Source organism: Canis aureus, chromosome 8, assembly GCF_053574225.1.
Source record: "Canis aureus isolate CA01 chromosome 8, VMU_Caureus_v.1.0, whole genome shotgun sequence".
NCBI lineage: Eukaryota > Metazoa > Chordata > Mammalia > Carnivora > Canidae > Canis > Canis aureus.
Window position 1 is genome coordinate 39,944,043 of NC_135618.1, and position 25,131 is coordinate 39,969,173.

The window sequence follows — 25,131 nt, forward strand, 5'->3', positions numbered from 1 at the left end:
TATATAACCAAGATGAAGGGGATCTCTGGGTGGCTCCAAGGTTTAGCGCCTGCCTTCCGCCAAGGGCATGATCCTGGAGCCCTGGGATGGAGTTCCCGGATCGAGTCCCCCATAGAGCTCCCTGCATGGAGTGGGCTTCTCCATGTGACTGTGTCTCTGCCTCTCTCTCTTTCTCTCTGTGTCTCTCATGAATAAATAACTAAAATTTTAAAAAAATAATAATAATCAAAGTGGAGGCTTTCGGAGGGAGGTTAATCAGTCTATTTCACTTCCCACCTCCCTCTATTTATACCCTGATCCAGTATACTCCTTCACTGGACAACCAGTGTCTTCATAAATGATGGATGAATGAACAATCCAGGATAAGGGCAGAGAGACCACAGAGAAGTCTCCACTGTTATGCCCCTCAAATTCCACATCCCAATCTATCAGCTCCCTCTTCAAAATATATTCAGAATATCCCAAATCAAGGATGGGACAGCCACATAAAATTAGAAAAGTATTTCAATGTCCACCAAAATGGAAATGATTGATTGGATATATTGCGGTACATGACTACACGAAACAACCTCAGGTTAAAAGGTGTGGTCGTAATATTGAAATAGAAAACCTTCAAGAGGGCAGCCCGGGTGGCTCAGCGGTTTAGCGCTGCCTTCAGCCCAGGGCGTGGTCCTGGAGACCCCGGATAGAGTCCGACGTTGGGCTCCCTGCGTGGGGCCTGCTTCTCCCTCTGCCTGTGTCTCTGTCTCTCTCTCTCAGGAATAAATAAATAAAATATTAAAAAATAAAAAAAATAAAAAAACAAAGAAAACCTTCAAGATTTGGCAAAACTGCACAGGAAGGTACAGAAAGATATACAGACAAGTAACAGTCATTTCCTCTGGCGAAAGACTGTAGTTCGGAAATAAGGAACGGGGAGACTTTTTCACCTAAGAAGGGCTTGCGGTACTCACGAGTATTAAGAACGACAGGAGGAAGAAAACACCGGGTTGGAAAGCTTACTTTCGTCACGGTAGTCACGGAGAAAGTCTTCGTTTCCTCTTCTGGAGGATGACAACGGCAATACTACTGACTTCAGAGGACCGTGGTGAGGATTACGCAGAGTGAACGCGCCCCCACTGTGCTAGCCCTGCGCCCAGCACACCAACAGCACGTGACGGCCTTGGACTACGTTTGCTGCGACGCCTGTACCTGAGGTGAAGGAAAACCGCCGAAGCCAAGCAGCGGAAGCGCCGGCCAACAGATAGAGCAGTGAGCAACAGGGAGCGGACAAACGCCAAGGGCGCCGCCCAAGTTCCCCCGCAGTCTGACTGAGGACAGGACGCCAGCGGCTACCACGCGCGGATTCCTCGGGAAGAATGGCGGTTGGTTAGCGGAAGGGCGGAAACCAGACGACGCTCCTTAGCTCGCGCCTGCGTCCTCCGCGCCGCTCCTTGAGGCCTTTCTGGTGCGCATGCGCCGGGCTTTCCGAGCATTCCGGCATGCCGCGCGGCCGCTTCCGGTGCAGCGCGCTGGCTAAGATGGCGCGGCTGGTGAATGGACTGTGTGAAGCTGACTTCTGCTGGGAAGGCCCCGAGCGCTGCGGCTCCTCCTTCTCCCCTGCAGCTGTGGCCTCCCATCCCCGAACTCAAAGACCACGAGTGGCCGCAAGCTGGGCCTCGCCCCTCTGGGGAGCCAGAGGGAGTAGGTGGCCGGCGCGCCACCCCGTCTCCCCTTGGGGCACCGGTCCAGCATATCCTGGAAGATTTTTTTTTTCAGCCCTTCCCATGTAATCAAGTATCTCTTGAAGGAGGGAGTAAAGGAATATGTTCTCCAGCTCCTACCTGTCTCCTCTAGACTATTTGGGGCAGTTGACAGGCAGGAGTTAGGAGCTCTGGTACGGACTTCTCTTGTCTGCACAGCTGACTGGAGCATGAAATGAGTGGAGGGGGCAGCCCCCTCCTTCCACAGGGTGGCAGGCAGCAGTTGCCCCCAACTCCCTGCCCACAATACCCTGGGAGTGGGAGGAGCCTTCTAGAGCAGTCTCATTCGCATCTGCATTCCTTGTTCTTTCTATTGACCTCCATTTCCTCATTCAGAAAAACTAGCTCTTGGAGGAGGCCTCCAAAGCCTTCCCTAATTGATCCATTCTGGGCTGTCTCTCTGTTCCCACCCTGATGTTCAGTGAAGCCCATCTGTTTGCCTTCCCCTAGGCTCTGGAAAAGTATTCTTTTTACCACTCTGTGTAGAGAATGAAGCCTGGGACTCTGGGAACTGCGCTGAACAGGCTGTCGTGAGGGCCGTGCTGGGGACAGTGTGTGCAGGGAAATGTGGGGGGCCCAGGTAAGGCTCTACTGTAGGAAACACTGACATGTATTCCTAGGACTTGCCTTACTTCGCTTTGCTTCCCCAAATTAAATTTTTTGAAGGGAAGGGGGTTTGGAGGTAGAATATTGTTCTTTGCTCTTATTAAATCCTCAAAAAGACTGCGGCAGAAACCATGACACTCGCTCTCACCATACCTGGACAAGGTACTAACATCTGGGTTGCACAGGCCAGGAACTGAGACAACATGCTCACCTTTTACCAGGTTTTATGCATTGAATTTCAGAGAAGGAAATATCTAAGTCTCTTCAGAATCAGTGAGTTATAGATTGTTTCTTAGTACTCATCAACCCCCTTCCTTCCTCTTGGGTCTTCTTACACTTGTGGTGTCCCCTCTCAGCATGGGACAGCCACCGACCCCCAAAAAGCTGCTGCTTCTCTGAATATCCTACTGAGCTGAGGAAGGGTCTACCCTTGGATCCTTCAAGATCTCTGTGCCTCTATGTGAGGATTAAATTTCCTTTTTTTTTTTTTTTTAAGATTTTATTCATTTCAGAGTGAGCTCAAGGGAACACGTGGTGGGAGAGGCAGAGTCAAAGGGAGAACAGACTCATGGCTGAGCAGGAAGCCCATTGCAGGGCTCGATCCCAAGACCCCAGGGTGATAAGCTGAGTTGAAGTCAGAGTCAACTGACTGAGCTACCTATGCACCCTGAAGATAAAGTTTCTTTTTTTTTTTTAAGATTTATTTATTTATTTATTTATTTATTTAAGATAGGCAGAGACAGAGAGAGAGAGGGAGGGAGACACAGGCAGAGGGAGAAGCAGGCTCCATGCTGGGAGCCCAATGTGGGACTCAACCCCTGAACTCCAGGATCGCACCCTGGGCCAAAGGCTGGCGCTAAACCACTGAGACACCCAGGGATCCCCAAAGATAAAGTTTCTAACACAGAAAATTAGCGCCAAAGGTTAAGAGAGTGGAAGGGGGAACACCTTTATTTTCATTAGAAATAGTAATGCATATAAACCTGTAGAAACCATTAAATATAACTGACAAGGAAGCAGGAACCTGGATGGGGGTGATGTAGATGAGAAATCTTAGAAAGAGGAACCCAGATACCATGCTTGCTCTGAGAGTAAGTCACTTAGAGTAGCTGTCCCCTGTGGCTTAACCCATCCTTCCTGCTTTCCTCTTCTGTGAGTGGCTGGGATACAAAGCAGGACCTCTTCTCAGGTAGAAAGACCTAGAGCAGCTGCTAGTTGTCTGTATTGGTTTAGGATACTTGTAGGCCCCATCCAGAAACCAATGGAAGTTCCAGGAGAGACTCAAACTACAGAACTGATCTGTTGGCTTTCCTACACCCTCATAGCCCGTGTCCCTTCTTGGGGTGTGAGTGTGTCTTCTCTGTGTGCCCCCTGCTGGCGGATGAGGACAGGGTTCTTGGGGAAGCTTTTCTCACACCCAGAGCACGTGGAGGGCTTCTCCCCAGCGTGTCTTCTGCTGGGCACTGGAACGGGAGCTGATCTTGAAGCTTTTCCCACACTGTGCACATGGGTGGGGGCCCTGCCCTGTGTGGCCTCGCCGGTGAGCACTGAACTGGGAGCTGTTGTTGAATCTCTTCCCACAGGTGGTGCACTGGTAAGGCTTCTCCCCAGTGTGGGTCCTGGAGCTCTGGTTGAAGATGTACAATGAGACTGGAGCTCTGGTTGAAGCTTTTCCCACACTCCCCACAGTGGTAGGGTCGCTCCCCCGTGTGTGTCCTTAGGTGGGCAGTGAGATTGGAGCGCTCGCTGAAGCCTTTCCCACATTCCCTGCACCTGTGAGGCTTCTCTCCTGTGTGGATTCTCTGGTGCCGAACGAGGTAAGAACCTCAACTAAAGCTTTTCCCACACTGCTGGCACTTCGATGATTTCTCCACTTGAGCGACTGGCTGGTGGAGACAGGGAGAGCCCCAAGAGCCATCTCCCAGGCTTAGGACATGGGCACAGGCCTTCTCCCCAGCACGGAGTATCTGCTGACTCCACCTCTCCTGGGATGGGGGTCTCCCCTCTTGCTCCCCTGCAGGGCATCTCCACTGCCCTCTTAACAGAGGCTCGCCTTTCTGGCCTCTCTTGGGCTCAGGGCGCCAAAACGTCTCACTAGACTTTCTCCATAGGGTCTTCTTCGCTTCTGCTTGCCCCAAACCATCCCATTTCTGATTCTCCTTTTTAGTTTTGTTCTTGATCTCAAGACCTGAGGGAACAAAGACACTGGACTGTGGAGAAGGAACAGAGCATTGAGGAAAGTTAGAGTTAAAGCAGCATAAAGGAAATACCTAAAAGGAATCTTTTTTTTAAGGTTTTATTTATTCATTCATTCATTCATTCATTCATTCGAGAGAGAGAGGCAGAGTCATAGGCAGAGGGAGAAGCAGGCTCCATGCAGGGAGCCTGACATGGGACTCGATCCCAGGACTCCAGAATCATGCCCTGGGACAAAGGCAGGTACTAAACCACTAAGCCATTCAGGGATCCTGAGTCTTTTTTTTTTTTTTTTTAAATACAAAGATTTTATTGATTTATTTGAGAGAGAAAGAGAGAGGCAGTATGAGCAGGGCGAGGTGGGGACCAGGAGAGGCAGAAGGAGAGGAGGGAGCTGACTCCCCACGGAGGAAACTTGAAGTGGGGATCAATCTGAAGACCCGGAGATCATGACCTTTGACGAAGGCAGGTGCTTTACCAATGGAGCCACCCAGGGGCCCCCGGGATGGAATTCTTCACAGTATTCAGCCTTCTGCTAAGGGATAGCCTAGTTTCTTTTCCAGCTGTAGTATTTTCAAGCTCCAAACCCTGTGGTCACGGGGAAACACCCCTAGATTCCACCTACTGTCCCACACTGTGGTCTTTTTGGATGTTCGAACACAGTGACACATGCAAGGCAGAGAGATCAGCTCTGTCACCTGCCAGTCTGTCAGCCTGCCAGCCAGGCTCCACCTGGAATCCTTACAGCTGCACCAGAGTAACAACAGGCTGCCTGAACTCAGGTGAAACGAGCAGAAAGTGTGTTGCCAGGACACGGCCGGCCCACACTCAGCTCAAGAAAGGAGGGTGATGCTGGAGGAGAAGGGGACAGAGTCCAGGCTGGAGGCCTGTGGCAGTCTGAGAAAACCGAGGATAGGAGCTGCACAGGAAAAACACCATGTACTCCGTGGAAGAGGTGGTGGAGGCGGACTGTCACTGGAGGGCAAGGGAACAAGGGCCGGCCAGCAGGGCACTGAGCATGGCAGCAGCAGAGGCAGCTCCCTCTCGAGTGCTGGCCTGAGGGACTCTGGGTGGACTTCCCAGCTGTGCCTTGGCGGTCAGAGCCAGCACTGCTACCCATGTGTGTGGGAACAGGACTGGCAGGTGAGGCCTCCTTCCCGGTCAGGATCCTGGAAGTCTTTCCATCCCTGGCCGCACCATCTGTCCAGGCCCCTTCTCCAGCCTCCATGGGCTCGCCCTCCTGCTGGCTCAGCTCTCCAGCCTCTGTTGCCCTTCCCTCCTGGCCAGGAACAGCACAGCTTGCCTCCTTGGGTGCAGAGGCCCAGGAGCTTGAGAGGGCATGCACTTCTCAGAAAGGACACAGGGCTCGGGCACACGGCCTCCCCTCCCCTTGCGGTATCTCAACCCCAGGCCATGGAACTTGGTGTGAGACTGCCCTGGGGCCCGCAGAAGCCCCTGCTCCCTGAGTCGTTCTGCCACCACCCTGTCGGGCTGGCTGTGCTGAGGAGTCTGGAGTTCCTCATGATGTTGAGCATTCCAGACGATGGCCAAGACTGGCTTGGGTGCATCGCCGCAGGGCCCGCCTGCTGTACAAAGACAGGGGACACAATGACATACAGGGGCCTGCATCCCACACGGTAAGTAAGGTTAGCAGCCCAGGAGGTGACACATGGTTTGTGCAGCTCTGCCACGACTGAGCTGCCATCCCTGGGAAGCCAGCACAGTGGGCTCCTCTCCTGAAACACAGACGTTCAGCAGAGTGGAAAGGCCATCCTCTGATGATAAGGGGTTGTGGAGTATTTACCAGAGCCGCCCTTTTGTTTCTCTTTCTCCTGAATCCCCTCCCCCCCATTTCTCGTGAGGTGACCTGTGTGACCTGTGGTGCTCGCCCATGTCCACAGTTGGGGTAATTCCTGAGGGCGTGTGGCTCTCCTGGTGTGACACCCTGCAAGGGCTGGCTGCCTCCTGAAGGTCTGGGCCTAGTAGCACAGCAGCACAGCTCAGGTGCATGCCAGGCTCACCCCTGCCCATCGGGAATGCTCTCCGAGGTGTGTGAGCGCACGTTCACTCGCGTCGCTGTGGTGTCCCTCGGATGGTGTGCCTCGTTTGTCCCAGCTACACGCGGCCCCAGGCTTTACCTCCGCACTCAGTCCCCATTGCTTCCTGCATCCTGCCCCCGCCTTGTTCCCGCTCGCTGTCACAGGTGCTGTCCGCCCTGTCCTCACCCCTCTGGCGCCTAGCTTTACCTTTCCTGCAGTCTGCGTGTCCTTCCTATGCTCAGACTCTCCCTGTTTGTCTCCTGCTTCCCTCGCCCCAACAGTCTCCACACTCCTGTCTGTGGCCTTCTTTCTTGCATCTTCTGGTCTATGTCTCTCTCTTAGCAAATGAACACAGCCAGCCTGGACCTGTGGGACGGGACCTCCTTACCCAGAGAGTTCTTTCTGTCCTTCTTCCATGTCACCCCCTTGTAGAGGGCCCTCTGTGCAAAGCCCACGTGCGTCTGTCCTTCCTGACAGAGGGATCCGGCTCTGTCCTCACATGGGACCGGTCCCTGTAACAACATGGGGGGCCGCTGCTACCCATAAAACAGCACTGCTGTTGCCTGGCATGGGGCAGAGATGGGACCACAGGCTTCCTCCCTGGGAAGCACCAGGGGGAGCAAAGGGCCACGTGGAGACATCAGATGGATAGACAGCAAGCAAAGGTGTGCCAATGTGTGGACCTCATGATCTTTCTAACATCTTGGGGAGGAAGGGGCTTGGGCTTAGAGTGAAATGGGAACCTCAGGAGACAACATGCATCAAACACACCTCACCTGGGCCCCAGAGATGACCCTAGTACTCAAAATAGCACAGTAACTCAAGCCTTTTATTTTTTTCACACTAGCATATATATTCTGTTCTTGAAATCCCTCTTTAAGAATCTAGTAAGGAAAAAAAAAAAAAAAAAAAAAAAAAAAAAAAAAAAAAGAATCTAGTAAGGAGGGATCCCTGGGTGGCGCAGCGGTTTGGCGCCTGCCTTTGGCCCAGGGCACGATCCTGGAGACCCGGGATTGAATCCCACATCGGGCTCCCGGTGCATGGAGCCTGCTTCTCCCTCTGCCTGTGTCTCTGCCTCTCTGTCTCTCTGTCTCTCTCTCTCTCTCTCTGTGACTATCATAAATCAATAAAAATTTTAAAAAAAATTTTAAGAATCTAGTAAGGAAATGGTTGTTTTGTTGACTTATTAATGGAGCCTCAGAGGACACCACAAGATGTGATCCTGAGGAGGTTACAGTACTTGGGATCTGAGCAGCCTGAAGGCAGGGTGAGCAGTAAAAATGGAATCAGGCACATGGTTAGTCCTGCCCCCCTTCAAACTCAACCCCAAAGTCTCAGAAGCCACACACCAGAGGGTGGCAATGTTTCCAAGAATTAAAAAAAAAAAATGCTAGGATTTATACTGATACTCATTGTTTCATCTGCTTAGAAAACACTATAACAAATAGACCTGTTAGACACTTTTCCATTTCATAAACGGAAGGTAGACAATTCACAAACGGAAGGTAGACAACACAAACAGTGTGAATATGTAATGTTTTCCTCTAGGATTTAGATTAAGTAAAGACAACTTACTGAATAGGCGTACCGCCTGACTGACTCAGTCAGAAGAGCATGTGACTATCTTGAAGTTGGAGTTTGAGCCCCAGGTTGGGTGTAGAAATTACTTAGATAAGTAAAATTTTAAAAATAAGTTACTGATCACTCTATAATGGAAGCTTACAAGGCAGCAGTGGTTGTGGGTGGTCTTGAAACATGTACAACCACAGTGCTTCACTGGAAGAGATGTAGAAAGACAGAACCTTGGTCTGACCCCCTAATGGAGTATTATTCAGCCTTGAAATGAGCAAAGTAGTGATGCAGGCTTGACATCTGCTCAGTGAGGGAGAGCAGGCAGGGAAGGTCACTTGTTGTAGGATACTCTTTTTAGAAATTTCAGAATGAGCAAATCCACAGAATAAAGAATAACTTCCCCAATGGGTCCAGGGTTTCCTTTTGGGGGGCTGAAAATGTTTTGGAACTGGATAGAGGTGGTGATTTTATCACCTTGTGAATGTGTGTGCTGAATGCTCCTGGACTGTTCACTTGAAAATGGTTAATTTTGTTATATGAATTTCACTCCAGTTAAAAAATGTTTTGAATTTTTTTCTAGGAGCCTGGGTAGCTTCGTCTGTTAAGTATCTGTCTTTGGCTCTGGTCATGATCTGAAGGTCCTGGGATCAAGCCCCACATCCGTGTTTGCACTCAGCTGGGAAACTGCTTGCGATTCTCTTTCTCCCTCTGACTGACTCACCAAAAATTAAGCTGGATGAGAAAGGGGTTTTGTCTCAAGTACATGAAAAGCTGGTGTGTGTGTGAGGGTAATTGTACAGATGTGAATATACCTGGTTTAGAAGTAATAGAATTAAATTGTAGTGAAGGAGAATTAGGGTGACACATAAGAAATCACCCTAAGTGCTATTACCCTCAGGTAGCATTTCAAATTTTGTTTTGTGACTATTTTAAAAGCATTGAATCTAGAACCCCGCACCTTACTCAAGCTTAGACCTGCATTCCTCCCTAGCCCCCAATGAGGGCAGAGACTTCTGCTTACCTTCTGACTGTTCCCCTGCTCTTTGTTGTGAGCTCCATGACCCTTCCAAGGTGCTTTCCTCTGGATGAACCTATTTCAGGTGGGATCTCTGGGACTCTCTAGCTGCTCCCAACAGGGTTGTCTCTTCGTTCAGCACTTTCCAGTCCTCAGAATCTAAGACCTGAGAACAGAACCCATCACCTGTCACTATAAATCCCTGCCTCATGGACTGTAAAGCCCTTATGAGTGGCATTAGGAAACGACATGGGACATAAGCAGAAGAGAAATACTCTCAGGGCCCTTGTAACTTAAAAAAGAATAATAATAAAGAATAGAATTTGGTCTCATTCACCTTGTCTCTAGTGACTAAGACCATTACCTGAAAGCACCGAGCAGAGTAGTGGCATGGCCAAGAGCTGATCAGGGAGCACATCTGCTGCAGGTGAGCACGTCAGCCTCCTGTATGGCACACTGCTGCCACCACTGCGTGTGGGGCCTCTCCCCCGACGTGCAGGGCCTCACTAAATCTGCTCAGTTGGCTCAGCAGAAGAGAAAGCCCTCCCCTGGGCCCTGTCTGAACCCCACAGCCTGCTCCAGGACTCTGCTGCTAGACTGTCATCCACCCTCTGCCTACACAGAATCTAATAGGTCTTGTTAAAGCTCAGCTCATACTGTCCCTGTTGACATTGCCTTCTGCCCTACACCTCTTCTCCTGGATCCCAAAGCCAACCCTCACTTCCCTGCCAAGCGTGCCAAATGTTCTGCCCCCTGAGGCTCCTGAGACAGCTGCTCCTTCCCTCAGCTCAGCTCCAGTGTTCCCTTGGAGATGCCACACCCACTCCTGTCAGCCGCGCCCCCCCCCCCCCCCCCCCAGTCATTCTCCAGCACAGCAGCTGGCTCGGTCCCATAGAGCACTTCTCTGAAAGTATCTGCCTTCCTTTGCTTGTTGTCTCTTTCCCCCATGGAGTGCGGGCTCCTGCAGGCCAGGGACCACGCCTGCCCTGTTCACTGGGAAATCCCCAATACGTGACACACTGCAGGTACCTCAATGCTCCCTGGGTCACTCAGAGCCACCTGCATCCCTTACGTCCCAAGCTTACAACTGTCCTTCAAGTGACTGAGGGGTGGTACACAGCGGCAGCTGGCGTCCTGGCAAGTGCTGCCAACCTCCCCTGCTCCCTCTCACCTCCACTTCTTGCTCACCTGTTTCATGCTCTGCCTTTCACATCCCAGATAGATTTCAGGTCACTCTTTAACCCTTACATTCCTATACCGTTTGCTCCCATAAACAGCTTGGCTGTGAAATGTGGGTGTCACAGGAGAGACCGTCACCACAGAGAGAGGGCGAGGAGATCTGGAGCAGGATGACTATCAGCATGCAGGGGCTCCCGCTCCTCACCTCTCCAAACTGCCTCCACGCATGTGCTACTGCTTGCCCGGCTCCCCTCCCTCCCAGGTGTTACTAACTATCCCAATCCCATGGATCCTTCGTGAACTTCCTCAGTTCCGACCCTAATGTGTCCCCACCACACGGCTCTGCCTTCTCCACATTATGTCAGCACCACTCTTCCTCCCACAGCCCAAGGACAGGTCTCCCTTGTCCCTGAGGATGGAAGCCAGCACCTCCCGTTGCAGCCATGCAGTCTCTGCACCCAGCGAGCTACTTCCTGGTGACCAGAGGCTCTCAGGCTACAGTGTCCCTCTGACCCACACTTCTCATTACTATGTGCCTCTCTCAGACTCTGGGATCTCACTTGTCTTCTGCCCACAAATCCCACAACCAAAGCCATGTTCCTTTTGTCCTTCTGTGCCTTTCTCACCTCCCTTCTCCTAAAAGGACAATATGGTTACGCTGACTGGATGTCAGACCTAGTCTCTTTTTGACAAGTGCATACTTTGTGAAAGCATCACCTGCCCCATACTGACCCCTGAAACCCGGCAGCAGGAGCAGCTCTGATACAACTTCTTAACTGTTGAACACATGGCATCTGCACTCAGGGAACCTCTCAGCAGGAGACTCTGGGTTTTAATTCACCAACTCATTCCCCTAATCCTGAGTGAGGGATAGTTGGCCATTCCCTGGCCTTCTGTTGGAGCTATCTGAGCTTTTACATCTGTATTAGGGACCCTAAACATTCACTGAATTTATCAGTGTCTACATTATTGCAGCGAATGAGAAATTCTCCCCACAGATACAGAACACGGGACAACCCTAGGTAACGCATAGTTTCTGGTGGGTGGCTACTGTGCATTTCTCCACTGGGCTCTCTCTCCACTAACCAGATTCCTGTGTTTCTCACTCAATTCTTCATTACTGAACTCACCAGGTTCTGAATGTCTCTTTTCACTTGTTGTCCAGACCCAGTCTGTATATCCTCAACCAGAGCCATAGCTTATTCACCATTTTCTGGATGTTGCTCCTTCACCCAGGTCTGGATCTCCTCCAGCAAGATGGTCAGAAACTGCTCCAAAACCAGCAGCTCCAGCATTTGCTCTTTTGAATGTATCTTAGGCCTTAGCCACTGACAACAGAGTTCCCAGAGCTTGCTGAAAGCTTCATGGGGGCCAGCTACCTCCTGGTAGCAGAACTGCCTGAAGTGCTGGCGGGAAGCTTCGGGGTAGGGGTTGTTGCTGTGAAAGGTTGATTTCTGTCCCTGTGAGCAGTTCTTGCATGGGAATGGGTATGCCTGGGGACTCCTTGGTGCAGCCATGATTTGCTTCAGCAAACTGGCTGACTGGTAGCCACTTCTACCCTGGAGATCAGATTCCATTTCTTCTCACATCATGGGGAAGCCAGTCTCCTGGACACCGGTGAAAGTCTTTCTAGAATCAGACAGACATAAGAATAGCTTAGTGGTGCACAATCACAGTTGGAAAAGACTCAACTTGGAAGGGAGGCTGCAGAAAATGGAAAAGGCATAAAGTTATCTCCCATTCCTTCCCTCTACTTCTCGTGATGTACCTTCTGTCCTCTTCCTTTGCTCCCTCTACAATCTGAGGATCTAAAGCACTGGAAATATCCAAACAGCTTTCTCTATAGCCGGACTGGTGTGTGCTCATGAATTTCCCAAACTACTTTCACAGTGTAGTCCAGCTGTTCTTTCTCGTGTTCACCATATGCCAGGGTCTTGTTCCTCGCCCTCCCTCCCCTCAAGAATCAGGAGCCACCTTCCCGGTAGGTACCTCTGGATTAACCCCTTCATCATTTACACCCTCCTCCCTACCACCACCAGGATACATAGTGTGGAGGAGAATTGACTGGCTTGATGTATGCTTTTAGTTTCCAGTATTTCTTCTGAATGCATCTTTTTCCTTTGTGATCTAGCCCCTCTAAACTCCTCCAGCTCCGGTGCAGCTATTCATTACAAGACCCCCCTCCCCACACAACCCCCACCCCAGGAGTGGCATCTGACGTCAACTGAGCCTGTCAAAAGTCTCTGAGGTTTTACCTACAGGTGGAGTGGGAGAAGTTCCAAATTTCCTAGGAATTGCTGAATCTGGAGGATGTAATTGTGTGACTCAATACTCCAGTACTCCACCAAAGGAGTGAACCTGTTCACAGGAAGAAAAAAAAAAAAAAAAACTTAAAAAAAAATGGATCAAGGTTGCTCTTCTTCCAAAGAACTTGAACTCCCTTCACTTATAATCTTTTTTACACATACTGCGCCCCAAGAGGCTGTAGATAGAGAAGTGGAAGGCGCTACTAGTAGCATTTAGGAGCCTCACAAGGCACAGCTCCTCGGCAGCCAAGTCCAGCCCCCGAAGATGTTGCCATGCCGCAGATTTTCTCCGTCCCGCACCCTATCCTGATGACTAACTCAGTAAATGCTATCGTAATTCCCTGCGAAGACGGAGCCTGTGCTCCTCTTGACCCCTAACGTGTCGTCTGTAGTTGGTTTGAGAACGCTGCTCTGGTGTTTCACTCTAGCGAAGACCCGGGCGCTCGGTGGAAAGCAGGACGAGGTGGGAGCCGCCTGGTGCGCGTCTCGCTCGGCGTTAATGCCCTGATCGTCCGGGGCGCGAGGGTCGGGAGACTCCGCGGCGGCGTGAAGAAGCCACCTCAGAAAAAAATAATAATAAATAAATAAAATAAAATAAAATAAATAAATAAAAAATAAATAAAAAAAAAAGCCACCTCAGGTCACAGCCCGCAGGGAGTCCCGCTGGCCGGCTCGAGGGAGGGGTGCTGTCCGGGCCTGTGCCCACAGCCCTGAAAAGACTCGCAGTGGCGAGGGGCTGGCAGGCTGACGTCGGACCTCGTTTTGAGCCCGCGGCCACGAGGAAGCAAATCACTCACCAAGTCGCTCAGCCGCGGGTCCGGAAGTCAATGCCTGGATCCCCCGGCGCCCGTCCACCCGGTGCGCATGCTCGTGAGCAGAGCCATTGGACTACAGCTCCCGGCGTGCCCTACGAAGGCCGGTCGCCGTTCCTGCTAGCTCGAAGAGACTCAGCAGCAAATAGACGCGAAAGGCCGCCCTCTGGGAGCCAATCCCCCAGGGGAGGGGGCGGGCCCTCCGTAGTACTTCTCGCGTCATTCCTCCTCAGCCAGTGGGAGTGTCCGCGACGAGCGGCCTCGGCCCCGCCCCCAGCCCTGGCACCTGGGTGCCGCATCCCGGGTCCCCTGAGAGGTGAGTCGGCGGCGGGTGGGCGTGGGGTGCAGGCAGTCAGGGACGCTGTCGCCTCAGGCGCCACCCCGGGCTCGCACGCAGCCACGAAGTTGAGCCGCGGGCCTCAGAGCCGTAGCGTCTCCCATCTCGGGGGCTGCCCGGGCGCCCTCGGAGGCCGGCGCGGAGGGCCTGCCGGCTGTCGGGAGCGAGCAAACGCGGCGCTCCGCCTGCCCTGCGGGGAGCCGGGCCCTCCGCGCGCTCCGCGCCCCTGCCCCCCAGCTCCCGGCGAGATGCTCGAGGCCCGCGCCGCCCGGCTGCCGGGGAGGTGGCGCAGGCCACCTGTGTGACAACTCCAACTTTTCCTGGGGTTTCCCGACCGCCAGTAACGGCAGGTTGCGCAATTCCTCTGAGACCTTGTGCGCTTGTCGATGAAATAAAAGAAGGATTTCCCCCCAGTTCCCTGCAGGACGTTATGACTTTCCTCTATTTCAAGGCAGTTGAGGAAAGTGCCAGGGGGACAGACTGTCCCCACCCTCAGGCCCTGTGGTGCACTCAGGAGCTTGGGGCCTGGCCTTGTCACGCCCTCCCCAGCACCTGGCTAACACTGGGACAGACTTGTACGGAACCATGAGCCCAAAGGCCTGAGCCTCTTCAAGGAGAGAGAGCCCGGCGCCCCGAGATGGCGGCCAAGATGGAGATCACTCTGAGCTCGCAGTCCCACATTCAGACTTCTTCCAAGCCAGAAAGACACATTATAGCAAAGCTGGAAGACAAACGGGAACCCACTCTGCAAAAAGACCGCCCCGATCCTGAGCTCTCCCGCCAGAGCTTCCGACGGTTCTGTTACCAAGAGGTGTCCGGACCCCAGGAGGCCCTCTCCAGGCTCCAGCAGCTCTGCCGTCAGTGGCTGCAGCCCGAGCTGCACACCAAGGAGCAGATTCTGGAGCTGCTGGTGCTGGAGCAGTTCCTGAACATCCTGCCTCCGGAGATCCAGGCTCGGGTCAGGCATCGATGTCCAATGAGCAGCAAGGAGATTGTGACCCTGGTGGAAGATTTTCAAAGAGCAGCCAAGAGACCAAAGCAGTGGGTAAGGAGGGCCCTCTCTCATGGTCCCAGGATTTCTTTGTCACCTGGATAGTATCTGCTCTCTGGATCCCTCCCTAGCCAGAGTCCAGAAATGGCTTCAGATGTGGCTTCTGACCTCTATTTGGGAACACCCCCTGGGAAAAATAACAGGTTTTCAGAAAACCCAGGCACTGGCACTCCAGTGAGGAAGCAGAGGGTCAAGTAAGGTCCTTGCATTGTTGCCCACACATTTCCCCACACCCATTCCTTCTGAAGTTTTCCTAGGGTCAGGATTCTTAGCAGCAGGGTCATGTAGGGTAGGAATTTGACTTGGGTGGAACTTCATGGTAGACCTTGCTTTGGTGAAGTGTCTTCCCTTCAGATCAGGAAGCTGCAGCTCACTTGGTGGGTATTTCTTCCAACCCCTATCTACAGGTCAGACCCCAGTCAGGGCCTAGGCAGAAAGCAAACTACCACGTGCTTTGAGGAATGGAGGCAGTCGGAAACAGGGTGGGTAGTCCTCTCAGAGCCCTGCTACCACTGGGATCTCCTTACCAGAGAAGCCTTGGGCAGGACGATTTACTAGTTTTTTTTAATGGCCTGATCATATTCCTTCCTGATCCAGTGGGGCCTATTTTCAATAGAAGTAAGGAGGCGGATGGACATAGGGTGAGATACTGCTGTGCCAGTGTCATGACTGACCTTGTTATCTGTGCTTTCTCTTATGACTTTGAGGCTCTAAGAAAGACCCTCGTTTAGGGGCACCCACTCAGGAAGTCTCAGCTGGTTTGAAGCAGCCTCCACGGGTTAGGATTAATCTCCCTAGTCATTCTGCATGTCTTTCCTTATGCTACCTTTGAGAGTTTCCACAGTCTCTCAAAGTTGGCCTCCAGGCTGTTATGGGTAATTCCCAGGGCAAAGGGATCATTACAGAGCAGTGAGAGGTCAAGCTGTCCCCAGTCAGTCCTTGAGCTGTGCTCTAATGCATAGGGCTTGTTCCTAGGTGGCCGTTTGTATGCAAGGGCAGAAGGTGCTCTTGGAGAAGACTGGATCTCAGCTTGGAGAACAGGAACTCCCAGACTTTCAACTGCAAACTCCTAGGAGGTATCCCAGAGAGAGTTCTGTGGAGGAGCCTTCCCAGGCGGGATCTCAGGATCAGCTGAGCTCTCATCATTGGGAAAAATCCCCGCCCCTTCAGGAACCAGGCCCCAAATTGGCTGAGACAGGTAAACACTCCATGCTTCTTCTCTCCCTCTCCAAAATTCTTTACCTCCATCAGAACATCTTGTGGTTCTGAAACCCCATAGACCGCACCTTGGTTTTTCAAATGTTTTATGTTACTGTAGGTCTTTATTCCCTAATGAATTTCATTGATTAGAATGGCAGTGATAGTATATATAAGAAGTGTGGTTCTGTCATTTTCTATTAATGACTCTTTGACAGTCCAGTGCACAACAGGATTATCTACTCTGTCCCCTTCAGAACTGCTTATAATGAAGACAGATCCACATATGACCTTTGATGAACATCCATACAAATGTGGCCGAGTTCCAGCCCTTAAAATGTTCCCATGTTGAGAAGGGGTCTAAAGAATGTTATGCTCATTAGAGGAAAAGACCTGGTCCATATTGTTTTCTGCCTCTTCCTCCTCCTGTGACATTGTCTGTGCTTTAAATCCTTGTGTCCATTTCCCTATCTGTCCATGGTACAATGCCAGTGATTGCTGGCCCTGCTGTACTCAGTACTGTGATCTCAGACTGAGTTACGGAGACACTTTGGTCAGTCTTAGTGATGTGAATAGAGGGGACAGTCAGCAGGTTAAAGAAGATTTCCAAAAGGTTGGATAACCTTGGTTCCCTAAGATTTGCTACATGCAGTGAAACACCTTGGATTGGTTATTCTTGGAACATAGGAATAAAGAAGACCTGGGGCATCCAACAGAAAAGAACTGTGACCCTGGCTGAGGTCCTGCCCTATAACCGATGGGCTTCATGCCCCTGAGCACACACATTCCCTTCTCCTGCCTCATTGCAGGCATCTCAGTGCGCTTGTGGGCCCTGTCTCCTTTTTATTTGATCCCCGAAGGTGGATTATCATGTTCCTCACCTCCAAGATCCAGTAATGCCTCCCTTCAGAGCTGCACTGCCCAGTAAGTTGCCTCTAGCCACATGTGACTATGTAAATTTTATTAAGGAGATACAGTATAAAATTCACCCCTTTGAAGTATGCATTTCAGTGTTGTTTAGTACATTCACACACGTTTGCGACCTTCCCCATTTATCCAATTCTTGAAAATTTTCATGACCTCAAAAAGAAACCCAGACTCCTCGGCAGTCACTTTCTAGCACCCACTCTCTGGCCCCTGGCAACCACCATCTCCTTTGTCTCTGGATTTGCTTATTGTGGATATTTCAGGATGATATATGTTGTGCTCTTCTGTGACTGGCTTCTTTCACTGAGCACATTTTCAGTTATCCATGTTGTAACATGCGTCACCACTTCATTTGTTTTTATGGCTAATATTCCATTATATGGACGTTTTGTTTATTCATCAGTTGATGGTCATTTGGAAGGTGTTTCCACTTTTTGGCTATCATGAATAGTGCTGCTATGAACTTTTGTGGATGAGTTTTTGTGTGGACATTGTTTTCATTTCTCTTGGCTATATACCTAGGAGTGGAATTGCTGGGTCAGACAGTAGCTCTATGTTTAATCTTTTGAGGAAACGCCAGACTCTTTTCCAAAGCAGCTGTGCCATATTACATTTCCGCCAGCAGTCCCTGTAAGAATTCTAATTTCTCCACATCCTTGTCAACACTTGTCGTGTTTCGGTTATAGCAGTCTCGTTAGGTAAAAACCGGTATCTCATGGAGGCTTTACTTCCCTGATGGTAAATGATGTTGAACATCTTTTCATGTGCTTATTGGTCAATTGTATATCTTCTTTGGAGAAATATCCATTCAGATCCTTTGCCCATCTATTAATTGGGTCAGTATTTTGTTGTTGTAAGAGTACTTTATAGGGGCGCTTGGGTGGCTCAGTGGTTGAGCATCTTCTTCAGCTCAGGGTGTAATCTGGGGTCCAGGATTGAGTCCTGCATTGGGCTCCTCACAGGGAGCCTGCTTCTCCCTCTGCCTATGTCTCTGCCTCTCTTTGTCTCTGTGTCTCTTGTGAATAAATAAATAAAAAATCTTAAAAAAAAAAATCTTTATATACCCTGGATACTCAACACCTGTTTTCTCTCCATGTGAGTTGTTATTTCACTTCCTTGATAGTATCCTTTGAAGCACAGATGTTTCTAATTTTGATCAACTCCAATTTATCTGTTTTTCTCTTCTTTGCTTGTGTTTTTGGTGACATATCTAAAATACCATTGCCTAATCTGAAATTACAAAGATTTAAACCTATGTTTTGCTCAAAGAAACATTGGTTTAGCTCTTCTATTTAGGTCTTTGATTCATTTTGAGTTATTATTTGTGTGTTGTGAGTCAGGGGTCCAACCTCATTCTTTTGCATGTGAAAATCCAGTTGTCCCAGCACCCCTTTTTTTTTTTTAAAGATTTTATTTATTTATTCACGAGAGAGAGAGAGAGAGAGGCAGAGACACAAGCAGAGAGAGAAGCAGGCTCCACACACAGAGCCCGACGTGGGACTCGATCCTGGGACTCCAGGATCACACCCTGGGCCAAAGGCAGGCGCCAAACCGCTGAGCCACCCAGGGATCCCCTTTAAACTTTCCTCTCTCTTTTGTTTTTTTTTTAGATTTTATTTATTGAGAGAGAGAGAGAATGGCTTGGACACAGGCAGAGGGAGAAGCAGGCTCCATGCAGGGAACCTGACTTGGGACTCGATCAGGGATCTCCAGGATCACACCCCAGGCTGCAGGCAGTGCTAAACCGCAGTGCTAAACCGCCGCGCCACCGCCACCGCCACTGCCACCGCCACCACCACCGCCACCGGGGCTGCCCCCAGCACCCTTTACTGAGAGACTATTCTTTCCCCAATTAATTGCCATGACAACCTTGTTGAAAAGCAGATGAGGGGCAGCCCCGGTGGCTCAGCAGTTTAGCGCCACCTTGGCCCAGGGTGGGATCCTGGAGACCTGGGATCCAGTCCCAGTCGGACTTCCTGCATGAAACCTGCTTCTCCCTCTGCCTGTGTCTCTGCCTCTCTCTCTCTCTCTCTCTCTCTCTCTCTCATGAATAAATACAATCTTTTAAAAAAAGAAAAGAAAAGCAGTTGACCATAATTGCATAGGGTGCTTAGGGTGCTTATTTAAGTTTGAATTAAAATTAGGTAAAATTAGATAAAATTAAAAATTCTGTTTCTCAGTCATGCTAGCTACATTTCAAGGACTCAGTAGCCACATGTAGCTAGTGGCTGCCATATTGAATTGCATGTGCACATGTGCACATACACACATACTTCCCATCTGTCAGAAATCCTGTGGGATAACACAGCTGTAGATCCTCCAACTTGCCCACAGACATTCCATCAGGATCCATCCTGATCCTCAATCCTGATGGTCAGAAATTGCAGAGTTTCTGAAGTTAGGATACATGTCTAACCCGTATTGCAGTTCGTAACCCTAATGCTGTCACTTTGTAATGAAGAAACACTCCACATTTGCTGGATTTCCGTTATTTCAAGATATAGTGGTGATCATTCAGTGTCCATGTTAGTATATTTGCAGTTTTGAAAGTTCAACTCTCTCATTTGTTAATTGGTGCTCAAGTCTGATGGGTTTGCTTTTCCATATTTCTTCTTTCCCTAACGTTTCCCTAAAGGTAGGTAAGAGAGATGGGGTTGGAGAACTTGGTTCTTAACTTTGATATAAATAACAATCACCCCAGGAGCCTGTTACTCCTATAGATTTCCAGGTCCCAACCCCCACTCTACCCCCCAGAGATTCTGACTCAGCAGCCACGGGGATGCAGGGGCAGCCTGCTTGTGTAACAAGTGCCACATATGAGTTGAATGGAAGTCGCCAGTGGAGGACCACACTTAGAGAATATTTCTTAGCTCTTTTGCTGAGATTTCTTCAAAGCCCAGAAAATGAAACATATTCTTTCTAATTATAGAGACTCCCAGAATGAAAAGTGACAACAAGGAAAATCCGCAGCCAGAGGGGGCTAAAGGAGGAAAGCCATGTGCAGTGTCCCCTGGCAGATCCAAAGGGAATAGTCTGCAGAGTCCTGAGACGAGAGGGGCGAATATGAATGAATCCCGGTTGTCACGGAAGCAGGTCAGTCCCCCGAATGCTCAGAAGCCATTCGCTCACTACCAGAGACATTGCAGAGAACTGGAATACATCAGCAGCCCCTTGAAAAGCCACCCACTGAGAGAGCTGAAGAAAAGCAAAGGAAGCAAAAGGAGCCTGAGCAGTCGTTTGCAACGTCTTGGTCACCAGCTAACCCATTCAGCAAAGAAGCCGTACAAATGTGATGACTGTGGGAAAAGCTTCACATGGAATTCGGAGCTGAAAAGACACAAGCGCGTACACACAGGGGAGAGGCCCTACACATGCGGAGAATGTGGGAACTGCTTTGGGCGCCAGTCTACCCTAAAGCTGCACCAGAGAATCCACACCGGAGAGAAGCCATACCAGTGCAGCCAATGTGGGAAAAGTTTTCGCCAGAGCTCAAACCTCCACCAGCACCACAGACTCCACCACGGGGACTGAGAGCAAGCCTCATTCTCCCTGTTCAGAAGGAAAGCATCTATAAGGCTTCTGTGTTTCTCCTTCCCCTGACTTGCATGTAAATCACAGACTGTGTGTGTGACTTACAGGGAAAGCAAGAAGTCCTCAAGGAATGCCAGTGCATATTTGGCTGCTGAGGAGTCCCAGAAGACATCAAGGGGGATGTGACCCTGTCAGTGACAGAGTGAAGAGATGTCAGGTGTGGGTGTTAGGTGAGAGAGAACTGAGGTCTCTGCTTTCCAGCAGAGAGTAACTGCTAAGACAATCTGGCTGATCCTGCAGGTGCCCCTGTCCCTTTATTTATTCTCTAAATATGTTCAAGGGTAAATCACACATATAGTTAATGTACTGTCATACCAGACAATCTTTATCACATACACACTTCTTTAATAAAGATCAGTGACCCACTAGAATTTCAAGGCAAAAGTTCATTGGAATATAAATCCCCTAATATTCTTACTGCAATTCCTGGCTATTCTTAACAAAGGGCACATGGAGTGAGACTTTGAACATGTTTGTATGAGGAGAGGATTTCCAAGTAAATAGTGCTTTTACATGTGCACGCACACATTTATATGAAAGCACCTTTGATTGGGAAAAATCTACACAGCTGCCATAGCCCCCACCCAGGTGACAGGGGAAAGCTACAACAGGAAAGAAGCACATAGCGCGTGTAGACAGCTAAGGACATACCAAAGGGAACCCTTACTGTTCTCCTTCCTCACTTAGGCCAGCAGCCTTAAGAATAACAAAATGATTGGAGTGAGGAAGTGTTATTTATAAATAAGTGGATTATCTCAGCACATTTACTAAAACCCATTAAAATTGATTACTTTTTTGATACATTGTATCTAAATGAATTTTCTAAAAACACACAAAATATATTTGTATAGAATGTAAAAGTTCTGGAATGAGGCCAGAGAATTGATCTAATTCCATCCTTTCACTATCTCAAAGTAAGAATCCAAAGAATCCAAACCCAATCAGTATAGTGTTTAGTCACCCAGAGCAAGCCAGCTGACCTCTGAGTTCAGAGAAGACTGTTGGTAGAGTGGTGCACTGCCTCAAGCAGGAAACAGGTAGATGACATTCTTGCAAAAGCATCTGTATCTTCTAGTCACTGCCAGTCACCTCCGGGCTGTGTCCTTTGCTGCATCTTCACCCCCTAGGCCTCTGCACATGCTTCTCCTTTGATTTTAGGACCTGGCACCTCCCTCCACTACTTCCTCCACCTCCCATCTCACAGGAACATCCTACTCAGCAAAACCTTCTCTGACTGGTTCCAGGCAGATTTTATTGTGTTTATTGTGACCACCACTGGTCAACCTGGGAGCAGTTTTACCCCCCGCCCCCAGAGGACATTTGGTCATGTGTGGAAATGTTGGTTGTTATGACTCAGGGAGAGGGAGGGTAGTTCTAGTTCCTGGCCTCTCATGGGTAGAGACCGGGGATGCAGCTAAATGTCCCACAGTGGACAGGACAGCCCCACAACACAGTCCAGTCTCCTGGCCCAAAATATCAGTAGTGCCAAAGTTGGGGAACTGTACCATACACAGTAAAAGCTCTTTAAGGACAAGAACCTTATTTTTCTATCATTTTAGTTTTAGACTAAGCCCACACCCAGCCAAGAGAAATAGCTGTTCAGCAGGGCCCTGTCCTGCCTGAATCAGAGATCCTGGTGACAGTGTGTTGAATGCAGTTGACAAAGCCTCTTGCCTTTTGGGCAGAGAGAGACTTAATGGAAGCTCAGTGGCTTTTAGACTATGCTGCAGTCCCCTTCCTGGCAACCATGTTAAATGTTAGAGGAGCTTGTCTTCATTACTACACCTGCGCCTTACCTTGCCCCCATCTCTAGCCTCTCACCAGTAGAGCCTCTTGATTCCTCACTGGCTCCCACCTCATCCATCTTTTTGTAGCACAGTTTTGCTGTCACAAGGCCCTCCTAATCATAGTTTACATGTGTCAGTTTCCTGTTGGCTCTATAACATGACCACAAACTTAGTGGCTTCAAACAACACAAACATAATCTCTTAGAGTTGCAAATCTTGAAGTCCAAAATCAGTTTCACAGAATCAAAATTCAGGTGTCCAAGGCTGAATCTGTTTCCTCAACTTTCTCAGCTAGTGGCTGCTCGTGTTCTGTGGCTTGTGGCCTCTCCATCCTCAAAGTGCACGCCTCCACCTGTCACCACATGACCTTGTCCTCTTGCTCTGACCCACCAGCACCCTCTTGAAAGGGCCATCATGATTATATTGGGCCCACCCAGATAATCCAAGATAACCCCCCCATCTCAAGTTTCGTAATCACATCTGCACAGTCCCTTTTGCCATATAAGGTAACATTTACAGGTTTTAGGGATTAGGATGTAGACATACTTGGGGGGCCAGATTCAGCCCACCACACCTGTCTGTTAAATCAACTTTGTTAGTCAATGATGTCACCTAAAAGCAAATGAACTTCGATTTCCACTCTTAATTAAGAGGGTTGCAATAGGACCTCTTCCTTAAAGGAAAGCTTTGTTTGTTTGCTATGTTTTGAAGAACCTGTATGTGTTTTTTCTCTTCTGAACAAAATAAAAGCTGAATCTTAAAGTCTTTGGGTATTTGTTCAACTGTGGTCCTTGAATAAATGTGACAAAATTACCAATATGAATATCACTCATTCCCGAAAGGTTTTCAAGCCTCTGATGCTACGTTGGCTCTTCCAGTCTGGTTTTCCTCTGGCAGATAAGGCTCAACTCCAGGTGAGTAGAGTCTGAAGGCTGGAGAAAGGCACCCAGCCATATTTGAGGGTGTACTCAGTTCCTCAGATGTAGTATCCTCCCTGTCCCCATTGCCCTCATGGTTCCACCAGAGAACTTGAGCATAGACTACTTACTTGCAGGCTTGCAATTACCTACTCCATATAAGAAGTACTTTCTCTTCACCCATGAGCAACCTGTAAGGTTACCATATTTTCTGAGTTTGGTCTGTGTTTAACCATGGAGGGGGATGACTCCCACCTAAGTCATTTGGTCTCCTGGTGACCTCCATCAAGACAGGGGGAGAAGGAAGCATCTGTGCGCAGTGGGGAATCTGGACCTTGCAGATATCCCGGAAAAGCATTTTCCATCTACAGCAGATAAGGACTTGTAAACCTTTCCCATAATACTGCTTCTGACAACAACTCCCAAATACCATCCAATACACGCTGTTGAAATTATCTCCAAAGTTTCCAAAAGAAAAATGCTACTTTTACAGCTTTACTGAGGTCCATTCCTCATGTAACCTTCATCCCTTTATATAGTTCAGTAATTACATTATAGTCACAGAATTATGCAACCGTCACCACAATCTAATTTGAGAACATTTTCACAGCTAAGAAAGAAACCCCATGATGCTTAGCATCACTCCTCATCCCTGTGCCCCCTTGAACCCCCTCTTCACTCAGCACAATGTCTGCAAGCTTCTGTTGTGTCGTAGCAGGTATTAGTACCCTATCCTTTCCGTGACTGAATAATATTCCACTGTGTGGATGGACCACTTTTGTTTATCTATTCATCCCATAGACATTTGGTTGTTTCCACTTTGGGGCTCCTGTGAATAGTGCTGCTATGAATGCGTGTACAAGTTTTTCTGTGAATGGGCACCCGTGTGGGTCAGTCAGTTAGGCAGCTGCCTTCGGCTCAGGTCATGATCCCAGGGTTCCTGGATTGAGCCCTGCATTGGCCTCCCTGCTCAATGGGGAGTCTGCTTTTTCCTCTCCCTGCGTCTCTCCTCCCTGCTCTTGCTCTCTCTCAAATAAATAAAATAAAATAAAAATTTTAGGTTTTTCCCTGAATATGTATTTTCATTTCTCTTGGGTAAATACCAGGAGTAGAATTGCTGGGTCATATGGTAACTTTATGTTGAGCTGTTTCTGAGGAGCTGCCAGGGTCTGCACCCCAGTTCCCCACCTGTACTGTATGAGGATCTCAGTTTCTCCACGTCCTTGTTAGCACTTGCTATCATCAACTGGTTATAACCACGCTAGTCTGTATGAAGTGCTATCTCACTGTGGTTTGTGTTTGTGTTTTTTTTTAAGATTGTATTTATTTATTCATGAGAGACATAGAGACAGAGGCAGAGACACAGGCAGAGGGAGAAGCAGGCTCCCTGCGGGGAGCCCAATGTGGGACTCGATTCTGGATCCCAGGATCATGACCTGAGCCACAGGCAGACGCTCAACCGCTGAGCCACTCAGGCATCCCTTGGTTTGCATTTGTTGATATTGGGCATCTTTTCATATGTTTACTGGCCATTTGTGTATCTTCTTTAGAGAAATGGCTATTCAAAACCTCTGCTTTTTAAAATTGGGTTGTTTTTTCATTGTTAAATTGTAAGAGTCCTTTATAGATCCTGGAATCAAGTCCTTATCAGCTATAAGACTTGCAAATATTTTCTCTCCTTTTGTAATGTTTTTGTGCAATTGCAATCCATCTTTTAATGCAGCTGTCACCTGCCAATATACAAAAGTGGCCAGTATGGTCACAATTCCTGAGTTGTCAGTGAAACAGAAGTATGAGGCAACCCTCTCCAAATGTCACTCTCTAGAATGGCTCTAGAAATTTGTCTTGGACAAGATA

At 49.2% G+C, this 25,131-nt stretch overlaps 2 protein-coding genes, 2 long non-coding RNA genes and 1 pseudogene across 12 annotated transcripts in view; 1 reads left to right on the forward strand and 4 right to left on the reverse strand.

Moving 5' to 3' along the window:
* LOC144318894 (uncharacterized) overlaps positions 1 to 1,443 on the reverse strand; it is a 131,772-nt gene extending 130,329 nt beyond the window's left edge. For 2 of the 6 annotated variants that reach the window (XR_013384857.1, XR_013384852.1), the window contains exon 1: positions 1,003 to 1,440. This is a non-coding gene — a long non-coding RNA (uncharacterized LOC144318894). Of the gene's footprint in view, positions 1 to 953 lie in introns of all 6 variants that reach the window. The other 4 variants (XR_013384859.1, XR_013384858.1, XR_013384855.1 and 1 more) reach the window with 4 other exon arrangements.
* Positions 1,444 to 3,272: 1,829 nt separating this feature from the next.
* Positions 3,273 to 5,215, reverse strand: ZSCAN32 (zinc finger and SCAN domain containing 32). The gene is given in 4 exon segments (XM_077907047.1): positions 3,273 to 3,798; positions 3,800 to 3,972; positions 3,974 to 4,618; positions 5,132 to 5,215. Coding segments are annotated over 4 exon segments (1,041 nt in total). The 3' UTR covers positions 3,273 to 3,659.
* On the reverse strand, positions 3,273 to 10,577 carry LOC144319208 (zinc finger and SCAN domain-containing protein 32-like; annotated as a pseudogene). The gene is made up of 4 exons (XR_013385099.1): positions 10,555 to 10,577; positions 9,177 to 9,246; positions 6,972 to 7,095; positions 3,273 to 6,130 (listed from the first exon to the last, which is right to left on the reverse strand). The product of XR_013385099.1 is annotated as a zinc finger and SCAN domain-containing protein 32-like (transcript).
* A 586-nt stretch (positions 10,578 to 11,163) lies between these two features.
* LOC144318896 (uncharacterized) lies at positions 11,164 to 13,584 on the reverse strand. Its single transcript, XR_013384860.1, has 3 exons — positions 13,453 to 13,584; positions 12,605 to 13,214; positions 11,164 to 11,978 (listed from the first exon to the last, which is right to left on the reverse strand). It is a non-coding gene; the product is annotated as an uncharacterized LOC144318896 (long non-coding RNA).
* Positions 13,585 to 13,675: 91 nt separating this feature from the next.
* Positions 13,676 to 20,941, forward strand: ZNF174 (zinc finger protein 174). 3 transcript variants are annotated; one of them, XM_077906365.1, is made up of 4 exons: positions 13,676 to 13,783; positions 14,219 to 14,849; positions 15,831 to 16,053; positions 19,909 to 20,941. In XM_077906365.1, exons 2-4 carry the CDS (start codon positions 14,442 to 14,444, stop codon positions 20,508 to 20,510), a joined length of 1,233 nt encoding a protein of 410 aa, XP_077762491.1. In that variant the 5' UTR covers positions 13,676 to 13,783; positions 14,219 to 14,441; the 3' UTR covers positions 20,511 to 20,941. The 3 variants fall into 3 exon arrangements, with proteins under 3 accessions (XP_077762491.1, XP_077762492.1, XP_077762493.1); XM_077906366.1 differs by having other exon boundaries at positions 13,700 to 13,783; positions 14,256 to 14,849; XM_077906367.1 differs by lacking the exons at positions 13,676 to 13,783; positions 19,909 to 20,941 and adding an exon at positions 18,590 to 19,013 and having other exon boundaries at positions 13,791 to 14,849.
* The last annotated feature ends 4,190 nt before the right edge of the window (positions 20,942 to 25,131 follow it).